Source organism: Hemitrygon akajei, chromosome 1 (genome assembly GCF_048418815.1).
Source record: "Hemitrygon akajei chromosome 1, sHemAka1.3, whole genome shotgun sequence".
NCBI classification, from domain to species: domain Eukaryota; kingdom Metazoa; phylum Chordata; class Chondrichthyes; order Myliobatiformes; family Dasyatidae; genus Hemitrygon; species Hemitrygon akajei.
The window spans coordinates 63277212-63293574 of NC_133124.1; the positions used below are offsets into that span (position 1 = coordinate 63277212).

General features: G+C 38.9%; 1 protein-coding gene across 1 annotated transcript in view; it reads right to left on the reverse strand.

The window, feature by feature from the left end:
* Positions 1-16363, reverse strand: part of LOC140727139 (cyclic nucleotide-gated channel beta-3-like) — a 110561-nt gene that overhangs the window by 19165 nt on the left and 75033 nt on the right. The window contains exon 16 of the mRNA XM_073044441.1: positions 4640-4786. Within this exon, the coding sequence (XP_072900542.1) occupies positions 4640-4786 (147 nt within the window). The remainder of the gene's footprint in view (positions 1-4639; positions 4787-16363) is intronic.

The window sequence follows — 16363 nt, forward strand, 5'->3', positions numbered from 1 at the left end:
GCAAAGGTTCAGGATTTTGGACCACAGACTGAAACTTGGCCTTCTGCTCCAGGTAACTTGTGGAGTCTAAAGAAGCAGTACAGCTTTCTCAAATTTTGGGAAACCTATCCATTAAGACTACTTCAAATTTACTTAGTAGAAGTAAAGGCCTCACACTGAAATGAAAGGGAAGAAATTAACCTCATCTAGCTAATTTGAACATATTTTCATGTTTTTAGATGTCTGTAAGCATTTCCAATAGATCCAATTTTAATCTTTATAATAATTTTTTATTTAATAGCTCCTGAATCTTTTCTGAATAAGCATGTCAATATTCCTGCCAATCTTAGTGACAGCTTGCATATCTGGTTTGTCTGATAATGCTTAACTGCCTTAAGCATTTATTTATTTTTAAGACAAGAAGAATTGTCCAAGGAGTTTCTGTTCTCAATGCATCTGGCAGGGAAAAGGTGAGAAGGATTGGATCCAAGTACAGCTGCAGGAGGACCAATTGTACTCTTCCTCACCAAACCCAAAATGCTTAAGAAATTTTAATGGTGGAGTTATATGCCATGTAGCTCATATTATGCTACTTATTTGCCCAGCAATTGGTCAATCCTTATCCAATCTCCTCTGATGTCTACTGCATTTTCTAACCCTATCTCTCCCACTCTCCTTTACATTACAGGATTAACTGATACATGCTCTCCAGCCAGTTTCCAATCTGACACACAACTAGCCACTAAATCTGGTTGGATGTCTGGTGGAAAAATTGTTGAAAATTTCAAAATATTTACAAGTGTTGGATAGTAAACAGGAGGACGAAAACTGTGGCTAAGAATAAGGAAAATTTCAGAGTTTTATTGGTATGTAAGAGGCATGAAGGTATTCAGATAAATTTCAGACCTATTAACGACCATGATTGCAATCTGTGTGTGGAATCAGAGATTATAGATGAAGTCTTAAATAAATACTTCTGATCGCAATTCATGATAGAGAAAGATTATGAATTCAGCGAGGGCTAAATAATTGCAGGTAGCAGACGTGGCATCTCTATCCAAAATTACAGCAGTGATAAGCCAAGTAATTACAGGCTGGTGACCCTGACATCTGGGGGGCAAGATTCATTTTCATTTGAAATAGCCAGGATTAATCACAGGTTGTCAGCATGGCTTTGCTATGGGGAGCTCCTATTTAACTAATTTGCCTGAAGCTTTCAAAGACATAACTAAGCATATTGACGAGGATAATGCAATTGATGTAGTCTACATGGATCCAGTAAAGTTCCACGTGGGAGATCAATCCAAAAACTAAAATCCCTTGAGATCCACGATGATGAGTGTGGACACAGAAGGTATGATTAGTAAGTTTGCAGATCACATCAGAATTGGTGCTGTTGTGAGGGAGCAACTCATTTGCTACAGTTCAATACCAATAAATTGGTATATGGGTAACAGTAGCAGATGGAATTTAATCCTGAAAAATGTGAGATGATACTTTTTGGGAATATCACTGAAACTCAGGTGTATATATAGTGAATTATAAGACTCTGGGAAGTGAAGAGTTGGTGTACCTGTCCAGGGATCTCTGGAAACAGCAGCAAAAGGAGATAAGATAATTAAAATTGAAAATGGGAAATTTAGCTTTATTAGCCAGGGCACAGCATATAAGAGAAAGGAGATTATGATAGGTGGTAGAGCTATGCAAGTAATTAGTTGGGTCATAGATGGTAATGTTTTGCAGAGGTTTTGATCATCATGCTCTGGAGAAGGATGTGACTGTACTGAGGAAGTGCTGAGGAGATATACCAGGAGGTTTCCTGGGAAAGAAAGATAAAGCATAAGACAGGATTCATCAGGGTTAATCTTCATTCCCCATTCCCTTTTCCCTCTCTCACTTTATCTCCTTGCTTGTCCATTATCTCCCTCTGGTGCTCCCCTTTTTTTTCTTCTATGCCCTTCTGCCCTTTCCTATGTTCCCCCTTTTCCAGCCCTCTATCTCTTTCATTAATAAACTTCCCAGATTTTTACTTCATCCCTCCGCCCCTTCCCAGTTTCACCTGTCACCTGTGTTTCTTCCTCCCCTCTCCCACCTTCTAACGCTGACTCCTCATCTTTTTTTCTTCAGTCCTGATGAAGAGTCTCAGCCCGAAATGTCAACTGTACTCTTTCCCACAGATGTTGCCTGGCCTGCAGAGTTCCTCCAGAATTTTGTGTGTGTTGCTTATAAAATATGGAGCGTAGATAGGGCAGACAGCAAAAAACATTTCCCTTTAGCAGTGAGTCCATGACCAGATAACAAAAGTTAAGGTAAATGATAGGAGATTTAGAGGGAGTTCAGTTATTTTCACTTAGAAGTAAATGAAATCTGAAATCTGGGGTGGTGGAGGTAGCTGCTCTCACAATGTTCAATAAATAGTTGGATAAACACTGGATGTGCCGTGGTAAAGAATGCCATGGATTAAGTCATGGAAAATGGGATTAGCACTGAAAGGTACGTGATTAAGTTAACATGGAAATTGTGAGACTGGTTCTCTGCTGTATGACTCCACATATAAAAATTATCTCTAGAAAATAGTACTGCATTTAGATTTTAACTGATTGGAAAGTACAAAGATAGAAGACTCAGCCTAAAAATTAGAGCCAAACTTTTCAGGAGTACATTAGAAAACACTTCTATTGTGTAAAGGTTGACTTGCATATGATTTATTCTTCAAGTGATGATCTACTAATTGTTTAATTATAATTTTGTTAGTTATTTAGGAACCTTGGTTCCAAGGTTGTCAAGCTGAGGGGTGGTAGTGAGAACAAGCTCTCACTATCTAAAAGTTCTCCTCACGGCGTGTGCCTCAAATAGCCTTTGATAACCAAGTCCAACTCCTGGCCTTCTCATGTGGCTTAGCCTCTAAGCCTGGCGGAACTGTTTCTACTGACAGCAGAAGGGGCGAAGGTGGGTCCTGGCACCTTAAAATGAGTGCTTCAGGTAGATGGAGCTCATCAGCCTGAGAGAGCAGTCCATCTAAGAGAGGGAAAACTCTGATTTCAAACCTCCGCTACCTTGTGGTCATACCCACTCATGGGAAAGGCTTCGGGAGTAAACCCTGAGGACAAATCCGGAGCTGGAATGCTGAAGGCAGTCCGACATTGCCTTCAACCTTGCCCTGGCAACACCTGTGACGTCACTGGTGCCAAGCTGTATCGGCCCTTGCCCTCCCTTGGACAACATCAGTGGCATGGAGAGGGGAGACTCGCTGCATGGGCAACAGCTAGTCTTCCACACAACCTTGCCCAGGCCTGCGTCCTTTCCAGGTGCAAATCCATGGTCTCGTGAGACTAACGGATGCACCACACATATTTAGGTAGTGGGAGTTAGCAAATAGAGAGCCATGATTCATTGAATGACAAAATCACTTAAAGACACTAATTGTCCAAGGTATTCCTTTCTTCTTGCCCCACTCATACTTGCAAGCCCAAAGAATTTGCTGGAGTTCCTGTCCCTCTTTTTGAATACTCTAAAAAGCATTGGTGCACTTGAAGGTGGCTAAGATAATTTGCAAATATGATTTTCTAATTTACAAGACAAATGATTTTCATGTAAGAAAATCTGGCTGAAAGCCTTGACCCATAACTGAAACAATAAAAGGCAAGACTAATAATTAATTATTTTAAAGGATCCATTATTTGAAAGGATCTAATTTAATAAAGCTGTAAACACATTTTGGGTAACTTAAATGATTTTAATGTGTAAGATGTGGATATTGCAATATTACACAACTCTACCACAATGGACCAGATTGTCTAAGACATTGACCCCATGTTTTGGAAAGTTACCAACTTTCTTGCTCCTAGGTTCTCTGGTTTTCCTCTTGATTACATCCAGGGTCTCTAACCTCCATCCTGGCTTTCTTGTGATATTTAACCCCCCCCCCCCCCCTTCTCTCCTGAACTTAATAACACAATTAGAGTTACTTTTCTACAATTTTGTCTATTGTACACACCATAGTTGCAATTATTTTCAAGTTCGTCCTGCATTTAGTTAGGAATATATCAGTATAGATTTTACATAATTTAAAATGCATCTTGATAAGTTCCTACCTAAATTGAAATATTTAAATATTTAATATTTAATACTTTTAATCTTTGTTCAAAAGGCAGCCTAAATAATAACTGACAGTAGGACAATGTTACTTCTTCCTTTTTGTATTCTATAACTTTATCATTGAAACCTAAAATCTAAAGCTTCCACGCTTACCAATTTTTCCCAGTTTTAAAGATGCTAAATAGATATTAATTTAAATCTTTGACATAGTAAAATGAACAACATTAATAATATTGAACAGTAAAGGTCAAAATGCAACAAGATGACAGCAGCAGATCAATAAGGCACGAGGTTATGTGCAACTTGTGTAATTACTTACAACATGGCCACAAACAAAATCTATTGGGTGATGGCATTTGTAGGTTTGAAGGAAGTTGTGTTTTCTGGCTTATCCCTAAACTTGGCATTGAAATTGGGAAGTGGAAAGATGAACTGCATTATCAAGTACTGTGAAGGGGCTTCAGAATTAAACTGATAACATGATGCTGAAATTCAGATGTGGGGTGTTTTGTTCTTATGATGTCATATTTTAAACACATAATTAAAAGTTGTTTTTACTTACTTGGCCTTTTTTTTAAGGATCTTCTGGGAATCTGGATAATACACCAGAATTTCATTCAGTGTTATTTTGTTTAAAATAAATAAGTTTGTGAATCCACTGGCAACCACGTTGGCAGTGCGTCGATTGCCTCCACCAGCAGCTAGAAGACTGCACAAAAGTGAACTTGGTCAATTACAGCTTGTGCTTCATTCACCACCTCTATGTTTTTATTAAGTAAAATAAACTATTAATTTCATTTAAAAAATTAAGCGTAATAACCTGAAGCAAGTGTTTAAAACAAATGTTCATTATAGATTGTTCTAAATTTTTCTTAACCTAAATTTTCTGCGTTATCATCATGTCATAGTTTTGTTATTCTTCTAGTTGGGGATCCAGGTAAATAATTTACAGAATGGTAGCTAGTTGTCTCACCATTATAATGCATACCAGTGTATTGACAGTTACCACAGTACATACAATCAATCTACATCCAATATATCCTGAGCATATTCCTTATTCCTCCCCATCATTGGAAGTATCTACATGACATGTTGATACAAGAAGACAACATCTGCAATCAAATATCTGCAGCTTCCTTGAGGCAGGAAGTACGGAGCCTGAGGTCCTATACCACCAGGTTCAAGAACAGTTACTTCCCTTCAACCATTAAATCCTTGAATCAATCAGAAAATCTCTATTCACTGCAGTTTAGCAACACAGGACCACTTTGATCATCTTCCACTAAAATAGAGCTTATTTGTGCTTTTTTGTAAAACTTGTGTATATTTATGTTTTATTTAATTTCCTCTTGTGAATGCTGCTTATATGATGCTATGTGCTATGATGCTGCTGCAAATGTCTACTGTCAAAATGAATCCAAACTCAGGTTGGAGGAACAACACCTTATAGACCTGCTGGGTAGCCTCCAACCTGATGGCATGAACATTGACTTCTCTAACTTCCGTTAATGCCCCTCCTCCCCTTCTTACCCCATCCCTGACATATTTAGTTGTTTGTTTTTTTTCTCTCTCTCTGCCCATCACTCTGCCTGTTCTCCATCTCCCTCTGGTGCTCCCCCCCCCCCCCTTCTTTCTCCCAAGGCCTCCCGTCCCATGATCCTTTCCCTTCTCCAGCTCTGTATCACTTTCGCCAATCACCTTTCCAGCTCTTAGCTTCATCCCACCCCCTCCGGTCTTTTCCTATCATTTTGCATTTCCCCCTCCCCCCACTACTTTCAAATCTCTTACTAACTTTCTTTTCAGTTAGTCCCGACGAAGGGTCTCAGCCCAAAATGTTGACAGTGCTTCTCCCTACAGATGCTGCCTGGCCTGCTGCGTTCCACCAGCATTTTGTGTGTGTTGTTTGAATTTCCAGCATCTGCACATTTCCTCATGTTTGACCATTAATTTCAACTTGATCATGGATAAAGAGAGATCTAGTCCTCGGGTTGAGGTTCTAAACTGGTAAAAGGCCAAATTTGAAAAAATGAGAAAGGATCTAAAAAGCATGGATTGGGACAGGTTGTTCTCTGGCAAGGATGTGATTGTTAAGTGAGAGGCCTTCAAAGGAGAACTTTTGAGAGTGCAGAATTTGTATGTTCCTGTCAGGATTAAAGGCAAAGTGAATAAGAATAAGGAACCTTGGTTCTCGAGGGATACTAGAACTCTGACAAAGAGAGAGATGTATAAGATGTATAGGCAAAAGGGAGCAAATAAGGTGCTTGAGGAGTATAAAAAGTGCAAAAAATACTTACGAAAGAAATCAGGAGGGCTAAAAGACATGAGGATGCTTTGGCAGTCAAGGTGAAGGATAATCCTAAGAGCTTCTACAGGTATATTAAGAGCAAAAGGATAGTAAGGGACAAAATTGGTCCTCTTGAAGATCAGAGTGGTCGGCTATGTATGGAACCAAAAGAAATAGGGGAGATCTTAAATAGGTTTTTTGCGTCTGTATTTACTAAGGAAACTGGCATGGAGTCTATGGAAATAAAGCAAACAAGTAGTGAGGTCATGGAACCTATACAGATTGAACAGGAGGTGCTTACTGTCTTGAGGCAAATAAGAGTAGATAAATCCCCAGGACCTGACGGGGTATTCCCTCAGACCTTGAAGGAGACTAGTGTTGAAATTGCAGGGACCCTGGTGGATATTATTAAAATGTCAGTATCTATGGGTGAGGTGCCGGAGGATTGGAGGATAGCTCATGTCGTTCTGTTGTTTAAAAAAGGCTCTAAAAGTAATCCAGGAAATTATAGGCCGGTAAGTTTGATGTCAGTAGTAGGTAAATTATTGGAAGGAGTACTATGAGATAGAATCTACAAGTATTTGGATAGACAGGGACTTATTAGGGAGAGTCAACATGGTTTTGTGCATGGTAGGTCATGTTTCACAAATCTATTAGAGTTTTTCAAGGAGGTTACCAGGAAAGTGGATGAAGGGGAGGCAGTGGATGTTGTCTGCATGGATCTCAGTAAGGCCTTTGACAAGGTCCCGCATGGGAGGTTAGTTAGGAAGATTTAGTCACTAGGTATACATGGAGAGATGGTAAATTGGATTAGACATTGGCTCAATGGGAGAAGTCAGAGAGCTGTAGTGGAGGATTGCTTCTCTGAGTGGACGCCTGTGACTAGTGGTGTGCCACAGGGATCAGTGCTATTGTTATTTGTCATCTATATCAGTGATCTGGATGATAATGTGGTAAATTGGACCAGCAAATTTGCTGATGATACTAAGATTGGAGGTGTAGTGGACAGTGAGGAAGGTCTTCAAAGCTTGCAGAGGGATTTGCACCAGCTGGAAAAATGGGCTGAAAAATGGCAGATGGAGTTTAATGCCGACAAGTGTGAGGTATTGCACTTTGGAAGGACAAACCAAGGTAGAACATACAAGGTAAATGGTAGGACACTGAAGAGTGCAGTAGAACAGAGGGATCTGGGAACACAGATACTTAATTCCCTAAAAGTGGCGTCACAGGTAGATAGGGTCGTAAAGAGAGCTTTTGGTACATTGGCCTTTATAAATCAAAATTCTGAGTATAAGAGTTGGAATGTAATGGTGAGGTTGTATAAGACATTCGTGAGGCCGAATTTGGAGTATTGTGAACTGTTTTGGTCACCTAATTACAGGAAGAATATTAATAAGGTTGAAAGAGTGTAGAGAAGGTTTACAAGGATGTTGCCGGGACTTGAGAAATTGAGTTACAGAGAAAGGTTGAATAGGTTAGGACTTTATTCCCTGGAGCATAAGAGAATGAGGGGTGATTTGATAGAGGTGTATAAAATTATAATGGGTATAGATAGAATGAATGCAAGGAGGCTTTTTCCACTGAGGCTAGGGGAGGAAAAAACCAGAGGACATGGGTTAAAGGTGAAGGGGCAAAAGTTTAAAGGGAATATTAGGGAGGGCTTCTTCACGCAGAGAGTGGTGGGAGTGTGGAATGAGCTGCCAGATGAAGTGGTCAATGCAGGCTCACTTTTAACATTTAAGAAAAACTTGGACAGGTACATGGATGAGAGGGGTATGGAGGGATATGGTCCAGGTGCAGGTCAGTAGGACTAGGCAGAAAAATGGTTTGGAACAGCCAAGAAGGTCTAAAAGGCCTGTTTCTGTGTTGTAATGTTCTATGGTTTACATTCTTTAGCCTCTGTCATCAGTTCCACTCATGATAGAGACAAAAGAAATCGATCTGTAATACAAAAAAAAGCTCAGGAAATAACTAGCATAATGAAGTGATTACAATGAATAAAGTTGTAGCATGCAGAGACACGGTGGCTTCTCCAGTTTCCAATAATGGTGCTAGTTTTAAATTCTTAGATAATGTTTCAAAGTTTCCAATTAGAGGTTTCAGTCAACCGAAGCACTGCAAATATAACATTACTGAACTCTTAGACAAACAATTTATGTACATAAGCTATCTTATGTATGTATATTTATTATTGTGTTCTTTATCTTATTTTGTGCTGTATCAGATCTGGAGTAGTAATTATTTTATTCTTTACAGTTGTATACTGAAAGTGACATTAAACAATCTTGAATCTTTAAGTAATAACATGGGAGGTGAAGGGGATAATTATAGCTCAGATAACTTGAATGTGGCCTGTATGAGTTTACTTAATCTAGTCCTAGTCAATTTTATCTGTTTACCGTACAGTTCTTTTTCACTTTTTCACAGACAAATCACACATTATTTTGAAGCCATTAAAATAATTCCCACTTAAAGGACAACTTTCTCTCTGAATGGAAGTTGCTCAAGTAGGAGTTGAGGTAGGTGGATGGATAATATTCAGATGTGCAATTTTAACATCTGGATGTCATCTGTGTTCACCTCATCAGAACTGCTCTGACCAGATGCTTCCTGGTAAGAGAAGATCACTGTCATTGGCACAATGAATAGGGAGACAAGAGACTGCAAAAGCTAGAACCTGGAACAACAGACTGTCTGCCGGAGGAGCACAGTAGGTTGAGCAGCATCTGTGAGGGGTAAGATCCAGGGCTTATATCCACAATTTTGAATGATAACCTTTTGACTTAGTGACACTTTGAGGACAAATGGCATAAAGAGGTTTGACTGGGTAGTTACAGAGCACTATTCCTTTGATTTCTTATTTCCCTTTCTATGTCAAAAATTACATTTAAAGTTAACTGAAATTCAATGATGAAACTAAATAGATTACATTGTGCCTAAACATATTTCATACAATTAGTATCATTTTCAGTAAAAATTCCTTCATTCCTTTTTAGCATTCCTTTTTCCAGTGACAATTGACAGAGTATGATTTGATTTACAGGTATATGTAGAATTAGCTAGACATCCGTTATTGTAACCAATAATCACTTTCTTTTCAGTTATTCCCTAAATAACAGCATGGTCTCCATCTTTCCAGAAGCACAAAGACCCAGACATTACCTCTATTTGCAAGAGTTATAACATATTGTTTGAGCAAACACTGAATAGATTTTGCTTGTTCCTGAAAGCCTTATCATAGCCGAATGTATGCAGTTAGCATATTGAAATTAAACTTGTAATTAAACATGCCCTCTCAATATTTTACTGGTGTTTACAAATTTACTCAATGACAATTATAAACCATGAATGGATGAAGGGTTGCACCTGACTCTTATGGAAAAAAGCAAAATATTGTGCAAATCCTAGGATTATATACTAAGGTCACGGTGGGAAGTGAGGAAATTAAAGGTAAGTGGCAGTTTTGTATGTGTGGAGAAAGGCTCTCCTGTGGTTACAATTTTCAAAGGTTCTTCTGAGTAATCAACAGCCTGATCATTACTTATTACATATTTCCACATTACACATTGCTTTTCAGCTTCTAGTAAAATGAATGAGTTATTTTAGAAGGTGACATTAAAGTCAGAGTTCAACCTGATTACATTAACCCTGATTTTAATAAAGATGAATGTTGGAAGTAAGTCATTAATCTTTGATAACAAGTTGGAAATGTGTGATTATGTTCTGTGGATTTAGGGGACATGCAGTGGATTGTTTACAGGATTGCCTTATGTCAGTGTTATTGTTGGGAGTTGGGGGACAGTGGAAGAGCAATGGCTCTGGGACCCTTCTCCGGGTGGGAACTTAGTGAACTTTATGTTGTTAATGGTGTCTTTGACACCATGGCTACACGGATGCTAATTTACCACCATTCCCTTCCTCCTATCTGTTGTTCTAGACCTAGTGGAAGCCTCAAGGGACTAGGAATCTGTGTGTTGTATAGATAGTGAATATATTGAGAATAGCAATGCACACAAATTACTAGTTTGTGTGTTTTGCTTGGATTTCCAGCATCTGCAGGTTTTCTTTTGTTTGATATTGAGAATAGCACCATGCTCTATGTGGTGGACTATGTACAATAAAGAAAAAGTACTAAAAAGTACGTACAATAAAGAAAAAGTAGTGACTCGCATTAGTCATGGAATGCAATTTCCAGCACCTGCAGATGTTCTCTTGTTTGTGACTCCTTGTAATAAATTGGTAGTGTAAGTGTGCACTTGGATCAATTGAATCGAATGGTTATGCTAAATGGTAACTAGAACTAAGCTGCTACTTTCATGAGTAAGCTTTGCCTGCCTTTCATGAGATTTGTGAGGCTTTACTGGTTAGTCATGGTGCCACAATGTAAAAAAGAAGCTCTTATGTCAATCAATGCCAAATGGCCAAGGAAAGTGAGGGTACCATTAACAGTGTAAGTCAATTGATACTTGATATTATATTGGCCACAATTGATATTTTAATAGTGTGATTGAGGTTCTGTGGGAACAATGGAATATATTATCTTTGTAAGTTACACTCCAGAAGGGAATGAGTTCAATTTGCTCTCATCTATAAGTTCTAATGCATAAAACTTGATAAAAATGTGCTGTTTCCAGCCAAGCAGAATGCACTGATTCTTCTCCACTACCATCCAATAAGGCCAATGCTGCACTGGCTTAAATTGAAGCAAAGGTGTAGATTTGTCTGTCAATAAGAGGAATGGCAATGAGCGCATGATTGGTTTTTAACTTCATAAAAAATGGCCACACGCTTCTGAAGGGTACTGTTTTATATGTTCATAGATATAAATTTGATGTCAGAGCCAGAATACAGTGATAAGCATTATTACTGACTGCACAGGACAATATTCTGAATGTCAGAATCAGAATTAGAATCAGGTTTAATATCACAGTAAAATGTCCTGAAATTTGTTGTTTTGCAGCAGCAGCACATTGCAATATAAAGAAGTAAATTAAACAAGTAGTGCAAAAAGAGAGTAATGAACTAGTGTTCATGGATTCATTATCCATTCAGAAATCGAATAGCAGAGGGGAAGAAGCTGTACATAAAATGCTGAGGGTGTGCCTTCAGGCTCCTATACCTTCTCCTTGATGGTAGCAATGGAAAGAGGTCGGAGGGGGCCCTGAATGAAGATGTCACAGTTTTGAGGCATTGCCTTTTAAAAGTGTCCTCGATGTCTGGGAGGAGAGTGTCCATAATGGAGCTGGCTGAGTTTACAACTTCCTTCAGCTTTTTCTGATCCTGTACACTGGCCATTCCATACCAGATGCTGACCATTGAGGTAGTCAAGGATCCAGCTGCAGAGAGGCACAGTTTTTGGAATGTGTTGATTAGAAATGAGGGTATGATTGTGTTGAACACTGAGCTGTAATCAATGAAGAGCAGCCTAACTTGGGTACTGCTATTGTCCTAGTGATTCAAGGCCGAGTGGAGAGCCAGTAAGTTTCCATTTGTTATGTCAGGATGATGTTTATTGACTACAGGTCAGAATTTAACACAATCACTCCCACAGTTCTGATTAAAAAGCTCCAGAACCTGGGCCTCTGTACCTCCCTCTGCAACTGGGTCCTTGACTTCCTAACCGGTAGACCACAGTCTCTGCAAACTGGAAATAACATCTCCACCTCATTGACAATCAACACCAACACACCACTGGGATGTGTGCTTAGCCCACTGCTCTACCCTCTCTACACCTGTAAGGTTAGGCACAACTCAAATGCCATCTATAAATTTGTCGATGCAAGAACTATTGGTGGAATTTCAGATGATGACAAGAAGCCGTACAGGAGCGAAATATATCAGCTAGTTGAGTGGTGACATAGCAACAACTTTGCACTCAGCTTCAGTAAGACCAAAGAACTGATTGTGGACTTCAGAAAGGGTAAGACAAGGGAACACACACCGGTCCTCATAAAGGGATCAGAAGTGGAAAAGAGAGCAATTTCAAGTTCCTGGGCGTCATTATCTCTGAGGACCTAGCCTGGACCAACATATCAATGCAGCTGTAAAGAAGCCATGACAGCAGCTATATTTTATTAGGACTTGAGATTTGACATGTCAACAAATGCACTTGAAAACTTCTACAGATGTACCATGGAGAGCATTCTAACTGGCTACATCACTGTCTGGTATGTGGGACCTACGACACAAGATTGAAATAAGCTGCAAAGAGTTGTAAACTTAGTCAGCTCCATCATGAGGACTAGCCTCCATAGTATCTAGGACATCAAGAAGCGATGACTCAGAAAGACTGCATCCATCATTACGGACTCCTAACACCCAGGTCATACCTTCTTCACATTGCTACCATCAGGAAGGAGGTACACAATGTGAAAACACACACACAGTGATTCAGGAACAGCTTCTTCCCCTCCGTCATCTGATTTCTGAATGGACATTGAATACAACCTTACTACTTTTTTATTTCTATTTTTGCACTACTTATTTAATTTAGATATTTAACTATTTTATATATATTGTATTGTACTACTGCTACAAAGCAACAAATCTCATGACATATGGTGGTGATATTCTGACCTATTGTGGTGATAGGCAAATTTCAGCAGGTCCAGGACCTTGCTTAGGCAGGAGTTGATTCCGACCATAACCAATCTCTCAAAGCACTTTTTCACAGTAGATGTGAGTGCCACTGACTGATACTTATTGAGGCAGCTCACCCTGCTCTTCTTGGGCACCGGTATGATTGTTTTGAAGCAGATGTGAACCTCAAACTGCAGCAGTGGGAGATTGAAGATGTCCTTGTACACTGCCTCCTGTTGGTTTATGCAGGGTTTCAGTGCCCTGTCAAATACACCACCAGAATCTGATGCCTTGTGAGGGTTCACCCTCTTGAAAGATGTCCTGACATCAGCCTCTGAGACGGAGATCACAGCATCACCAGACAATGCAGGGATTCACAAGATATAGTTTTATTCTCACTTTCAAAGCATGCATAATAAGTGTTGAGCTCATCTGTGAGTGAAGCATCACATTTGTTCACGATGTTTGGTTCCACTTTGTAAGAAATAATAGCCTACAACACCTGCTAGCACTGACATGCATCCAATTCCATCTCTAACCACAACTGGACTTTTTTTTGCTCTTAACATAGCCTTCCATAGGTTGTACCTGAACTTCTTATATAGTTCTGGATCAATGAAGATTTCAAATGGTTTTCACTTGGTTAGCCTGAACATTATTGGTTCTAATTTTTAGATTATACCATTTACTTGTTATTTTCTTTGCAGTTTAACAATTAATTATTTGCTTGTATTTTATATAATTACTTATAAAGAATTAACCATTTATTCTGCTTCCTTGTGGTCACTATATATATATATATAAAAGCAAGTTCAATGTGTCCCCTAGTGGTTACATTGGTACAATTCTGGACAGCAGTGAAAATTTCTTTGCTCTGCGTTATTTGAATAGGAGTTATCTCACCATTTACCTCTTGTCTACAAATGTGAATGGAATTTTCCTTATCTCTGGATATACAAATAACCGACCATAAGGCAGTGGCATCTTGGCCTTTAGTCCCTCCCTTCACTTAGCAGACCTTTATCTCCATCTATTTTCAATTTTACTCTGTTATATCAAGGCTTAATATATAATGATCATGAAGCTACAAGTTTTGTACCTCTTTCCTGCCCTCTGAAAGAAACTTGGATTTAAAACATCAGAATCCAACAACATGTAAAAGAACACTAAGTGTCAGGATCATCCAAGAATCCACCAGTTGCTCATCTCAAACCCTGCTTCTATGCAAACAAGCCATGGTGAGGAATGTTAAGGGTGCATCATACAATCAAAATATGGATGTGCTGGGTTGGCTGCCAGTTCTTACACCTACATCTGAGATACAAACAGCAAATGAGATTATGCATTGTAGTCATGACCCAATACCTTGCTCCTGCATTCAGTGCGTGTACCAATACATAGTACAGCACAGCTCACAATATTGTGCTGACCTTTTAATCTATTCTAAGATCAATCTAACCCTTCCCTCCCACATAGCCTCAATTTTTATATCATACATGTGACTTTCTAAGAGTTTCTTAAATGCCCTTACCATATCTGCATCTAACATATCCAAAATGGATGAGGAGAATATGAAGATGGCACATTGCTGTCACATTACATAAACGGCTTTAAGCTTTGCTTCCAGAATACTGTGATCCTCTAGTTTAATTGCAAGGCAAGAATAGCTATACCAAAGAAAACAATTGAAACAGATCTTTTATCAAGGATATTTTCAAATGTTTTTCTCTTGGGTAGCCTGAACATGTAAAAGAAAGACAACCATGTCTAGATCTTTCCAAGAATCCACCAGTTGCTCATCTTAAATCCTGCTCCTATGCGAACAAGCCATGGTGTTCAATATATGTGGATTTTGCAGAGAAATCATCATAATTGTCATAAGTGCATATTCAAGGTTGATGAAGATATGGATAATACTGTACAAACACCATCTTCAATTACCAGAATCTACTTTGCAAAAGATAATCCATTAGAGTGGCAATGAAGGCAGTTTCAATAGTGCTGAATTTGCTTAACTCCACAACAGGAGTGGATGCAGTCACATGAGCATACTGCCATATCACTCAGCCTCATGCTGTTTGCCAGTTTAGACTACAAAAGATAGACTGAGAACGATGACAGAGGTGAAATTATGTCGTTACACACTTCATATTTTACCAGTGGAACATATCAGACTCCACCAGCCAGATACCTGCTGAGTTTTTGAAGGAAAGACATGTCAAACACACTTGCATTGTGAAACCAGAGCTAAGGAACACTGGTGCAGTTAAAATAGATGAAGGACAAAGAACAAGGTAACATTTATTTTGTCGTTTGTATAAAACAATGGTTGTAGTTTTGATTGTACTGGACCTTTCCTATTTGTAGTTTATCTCTGAGCTATGTTTTGAAGTATTACTATGACCACCTACTCCACTAAACATCATTGTCATCAGCTCAACCAGCTGAGTATATGTGCAGAGCCCGAAGTTTCCTTGCCTTTTACTGTGTCCTGCACAGCAATGAGGTGAAATGCTGCCATCCAATGGTGATGTTCCATCACAACCTGGGTTACTTCATTCATGTAAGAAAACTGCATTAAGTTTATTTGGAGAGGATTATACCAAGATTTTCTAATCTCATATTCCTACTCAATCCCAGTCTACATTTGTTGCTTTTGTAGTTTTATTTTTCAATTTTTTGTATGTTTTTTAACTTCTTTGTGAATTTGTAAACATTAATCAAATAAGAACAGAAATGAGATATGGTAATCTCAGGGACTGGGATCCCATGCAGATCTTTGTACTGATACGGTCTATAGAACCATAGAGCACTACAGCACAGTACAGGCCCTTCAGCCCTCCATGTTGTGCCGACCCATATAATCTAAAAAAAAGTAGTAAACCCACACTATCCCATAACCCTCCATTTTTCTTTCATCCATGTGCCTGTCCGAGAGGCTCTTAAATACCCCTAATGTTTTAGCCTCCACCACCATCCCTGGCAAGTCATTCCAGGCACTCACAACCCTCTGTGTAAAAAAACTTACCCCTGATGTCTCCCCTAAACTTCCCTCCCTTAATTTTGTACATATGCCCTCTGGTGTTTGCTATTGGTGCCCTGGTTAATACATTTGATATAACATCATGTTGTATTTTCAATGATGAAAGAAAAGGTGACAAATCACAAAGCTCACAGATGTGGGACACCCTCACAATAAATTTGGTCTTCTTTTGTTTCTATTTTAATTGGACCAATTGAATACTGTTGCTTGGATAATTCTCCTCTTCCTTTTTTGACTTTTGTTGAACTTTCCCCCCTAATACATTACAATATTTACTTGAGATTTAGTTGGCCCTTTTTAATATCAAGTTTGAGGAAACATGAAATATATAGATCTGCTATATGTGTTTTGAATTGATTTCAATGAAAATATTGCAGCTG